The sequence below is a fragment of the Phaethon lepturus genome, unplaced genomic scaffold (assembly GCF_000687285.1).
Source record: "Phaethon lepturus isolate BGI_N335 unplaced genomic scaffold, ASM68728v1 scaffold35929, whole genome shotgun sequence".
In the NCBI taxonomy this organism is placed as follows: Eukaryota; Metazoa; Chordata; class Aves; order Phaethontiformes; family Phaethontidae; genus Phaethon; species Phaethon lepturus.
The window spans coordinates 1-4,342 of NW_010566195.1; the positions used below are offsets into that span (position 1 = coordinate 1).

General features: G+C 52.3%; 1 protein-coding gene across 1 annotated transcript; it reads left to right on the forward strand.

Annotated features, from left to right (window-relative positions):
• Positions 1 to 33: 33 nt before the first annotated feature.
• Positions 34 to 2,357, forward strand: PDZD11 (PDZ domain containing 11; the record flags this gene model as incomplete). The annotated part of the gene is made up of 5 exons (XM_010295412.1): positions 34 to 123; positions 758 to 814; positions 1,150 to 1,248; positions 1,429 to 1,489; positions 2,323 to 2,357. Coding segments are annotated over 5 exons (342 nt in total), but the record flags the coding sequence as incomplete, so codon positions are not given.
• Between the last annotated feature and the right edge of the window lie 1,985 nt (positions 2,358 to 4,342).

The following is a 4,342-nucleotide window of genomic DNA, read 5'->3' on the forward strand; positions in this document are numbered from 1 at the left end:
GTCCCGCCGCCTGACGGCCGCCGGCGCGTTGCTTTGCAGAGGGTGTACCACCCCGACTACAACAACGAGCTCACCCAGTTCCTGCCCCGCACCATCGTCCTGAAGAAGCCGCCCGGGGCGCAGGTGAGACCCCACTGAACCCCCCGCCGCGGCCCCCCGCGCCCGGTGGCCGCGCAGCCCAACGGGCGCCGTGGGGAGTTGCGGGGGTCTCCTCGGACTGGTGTTTTCCGTGTTTGATTCACGCTCGTCGTTCCCAATGCCTTTCCTGGCCCAAAAAATCAGCAGATTTCAGAGGCCGAGCTGCGGGCTAATGATAATTGTTATAATTACGATCATCCCCCACATTCTCTTAGCAAGATACCTGCTGAGTGCGGCCAGGGAGGCCGGGCAGGTTCCTAGTACCGTCCTCATCCAGGGACTCGGGAGGACGGCTGGGGTAAGGGGAGGCATGGCCGCTGCTCTGCTGGGACGGGCCGTGCCTGTAGGGGGAGAAGAAAGCCGTGTGGGTGAGGCAGGGCGGCGCAGGATGTCGCGATGTGGAGCCGGTAAAGGACAGGGAGCAAGGGGCCCCGAGGGTGTTCGAGGTGAGACTGCCACAGGAATTCGCAGAGGGGGACTGGTGCTTCCTGCTGCCTGGCCGAACGCTGCAGCGCCAACACCTTTGCTCCCTCCGGAAGAAACATCTTGCCAGCAGGAGGGGTCCTGGGCCAAAGGGATTGCATTTCACTGCTGCATTTCACTGCACTTTCTCTCACAGCTGGGCTTCAACATTCGGGGAGGAAAAGCCTCGCAGCTGGGGATCTTCATCTCTAAGGTGTGTTTGTCCCTCTGCTATTGCCTCCCTGTGTTCTGTCTGTTCCCTTGGGTGTTGCTGAGCCAGCTGGCTATGTAGGGAGACTGTCATATGCCTTATATGCATCTCCAAACTCATAGCTGTAATTTGCCATGCACCAAGCAGCAATCAGATAGTCCTGCACCATGTCCTGATCTCTCCCCAGCCCATGGGGTGTTGCTAGTGTGCCCCAGTCCCGTGTGAGGAGGCACCATGGGGCAGCTCTGGGGCTGGGCTGTCTTAGCTGGGTGGGAGGGAAGCTGCGGCACTGGCTCTGCAGAGAGTCACTGCTTCTGCATCTGCTCTTCCCTTCACAGGTGATCCCTGACTCGGACGCACACAGAGCTGGGCTGCAGGAAGGGGACCAGGTGCTCTCGGTGAATGATGTGGATTTCCAGGACATTGAGCACAGCAAGGTGAGCACTCCTGCAGCCCAGCTGCTGGAGCAGGGACAGGATGGAGAGTCCGTGCATACACCATCTTCTTCCGGCCTCTCAGCCTGCACTAACTCAGCTGCTGGAACTACATAACTGATGCATTCCTTTTTCCTATCCTCCAGCCCAGTCTGGTCACTGAGCAACTCTCTCTGCTTTCAGGCTGTGGAGATCCTGAAGACAGCCCGTGAAATCACCATGCGCGTGCGTTACTTCCCCTACAGTAAGTGCCTGCTAGCTCCGAGCCCAGACACCTAGCAGCATTTCTCCTTGGGAGGCAGACTGCCATGCCTCCCTGATGATTCTACCTAAGCTTAGCAGTTACGAGTCTAATGTCATAGACGGTGTTAAGCTAGCAGCCTGCAGATCAGAAAGAACACTGGGCTTTGATTTGGGGATCAGGACAGCCACCAAGTCAAAATAGTAAGGACTGGCTTCAGCTGCCCACATAGAAAAACTTGTAGAGCAGGGCTTAGCAACACAGTGCTAAAAGCTGAGATGACTGTTGAATGGAAACATTAACTTGAGAAATGTAGAAACAGCTACTTATCCTTGAATAACAAAGGAATTAGTTCTGTCTAATTGCTAGTGGACCTATGCTGATGGTGGACACTGCTTGTGGTTTTTATCCCTCCCTAAGGATGTTTAAATTCTGATTGATGGAAAAGACTGTATTAACTCTCAGCTTCTGCACCCATAAAGTTCATAGATATAAGGGGCGGGGTGGGGAGAGGTCAAGTCAAGCCAAACAAGGATTCCTCATAAAATGGAAACTGACCCTTAAGTGAAGAAAGAAGAAAAATACAGAGCAGGGGAAGGGAGAAATTCAAACAAACTTTTGTTCTAAATGCCCTGATAAAACTTGAAATGACTGGCTGGGGTGCGAATGTGCTATTTTTAAAGCCAGCTGCTACCCAAGAGGATTGCAAACACTGCCTCTACTTAGTGAGGTATAAACAGAATATATGTTTTCCTTTAATATTTTGGCTAATTCCCCTTTGTCATCAGTGACTGCTGCTCCTGCCCTTTCAGCCTTGCCTTATCTTTCCCTTCCAGATTACCAGAGACAGAAGGAAAGGACTGTTCACTAGTAGGCAGCCGTCTGCTGGGTCTCCAGAGTGGCCATCCTGCAAAAAACTCTCCACTACTTTTCCTCAACAACTGAGATGACACATCAAGTTTCAGCTGTCACTGGAGGTACAACTTTCCTGTTGGCTGCACCGGCATCAGCTTGGAGGGATGCCAACAGAGTCTTATTTAGCTGGAAGATGGAGGGGGCTTTAGTCTGTACTTCTTGAACTGGGTGTTGAAACAAGCAGATAGTGCTGATGTGGAAGTGGGTACCGGAGGGCAGCTTCTCCGGCAAGGTCTGTGCTTCCTTAATTTAAAGGAGTACTCTGCTGGTTGTTGTTAGGATGTAAGGCCAAGAGGGTCCGAGTGTGCTTGAGCAGAGCATGGCCTTTGTCCTCCAAGAGATCAACCTGTTCACTTCTCTGGTGACATGAAATTCCTTCTCCGCTGTCCCACCTCTGCTCTACAGCACTGGGTTTGTTTGGGACTCAAGGAACAGGAGTGAAATCCAGTCAAGCTCGATGCATCTCTCTGGCTGCGGTAGTCTGCTGAGGCATATTTGTACCTCTTTGCTGCTTACCAACCCCCACAATACAGGACCGAGATGCTTGGAGCATGTTTCTGAACTGCTGCAGGCACTTGGCTGGGTTCCCTCAGGTGTGGTGCTTGCACGGTTAAGGATTTTCACTTGCTGAACCTGCTTCCTTCACTTGGCACAGGCCTGTCCCTATCACATGCTCCCATCAGAACTCCCCACCACTTTGAGGTAAACTTTGCCCCTTCCCTGTTCTCAAAGAAAGGGGAGGAAGCCTGCTGTGCCCTGTGTGGGGAGAGCACAGATGAAAACATGCTAGTTCATGGCAAATCTGGGTGCAAATGCGTGGTAGTTACCACATTGTAAATGGCATCGGGACAGCCCTTGCTCTGGCCTTCTGTGCGGTGTTTTCCGCTTATCTGTAATAACTGAAATAATAAAACAAGTACAGCAACAAGACTTCATCTTATTCCCACTCTGGAAGTCTCCGTGGAGGATTGGTTGTTACCACCCTCAGCACTACCCTGAAGAAAGGCTGGGCAGACAGCTGGGACAAGGGCTGGCTCCAGTTGCCCTTGCAGCCTGTAGGAGAAAAGCATGGGATCCACATGAGGTGCAGCTCTGTTTTAAGGGTGTTTTCCACTGACTGTGATGGAAGTCAGCCCTTGATTATCCTGGAGCAGTGTTGCAGCACTGCCAGGAGTAAGAGCTGCAAGGGAGGATTTTGTCTGTTGGCATTAATGCAGCTTGAGACAGCCAAGAGCAACAGCTCTGACAACAACTTCAGCACTGCCAGCCAGGTTGCTCTTCACTCAGTCACTGGGCAGAAACCACTTGAGCCAGGCTGAAGCAGAATAAAATACACGAGAAAAGAGACTGTCACTCAGAACAAAGGAAAAAAAAAAAGAGCTTTTTCTACCAGGGAAATAAGCATCCTGGAAGTCCCACTGCAACACCCTCAAGAAGGTAAGCTAAGAGCTCTTCTATGGAGACAGGCCTTATGTCCCATGGGACAGTCACCTTTCCAGTCTCACACGTTTCCCAGCATTTACATGTTCCCTGGGGAAGGAGGATGCTCAAGTTACAGCAAGGCAATGTTTCATACTGCTCCATCCTCCCTTCTTCCTGTTGCACTCAGATGTGCCGGGGTGGAGGCTCAGCAGGCAGTCTCTGGCCCTAAAGCCAGCCCTGTTCTCTGCCTGCTGGAAAACAGCCATCAAATGTGCACATCAGGCTTCTGGCATGCAACCCAACTGTTGAGGAGCAGAGACACCTTGAAATCTCTACAGGCGACTGCAAATACAACCAGAGTGTTCAGTCCTAATCCTGCTTCAGAGCAGTCCCTTGCAGGAGCCCCAGGAAGATCTCCCCTGCCTAGGGCAGCCTCCTCCCTGCCATTACTTGGAGGTAATTACTTGGGCGCTTTCACAGCTGTTGTGCTGACCCCGAGACTAGGTGTGGGCTAACCGG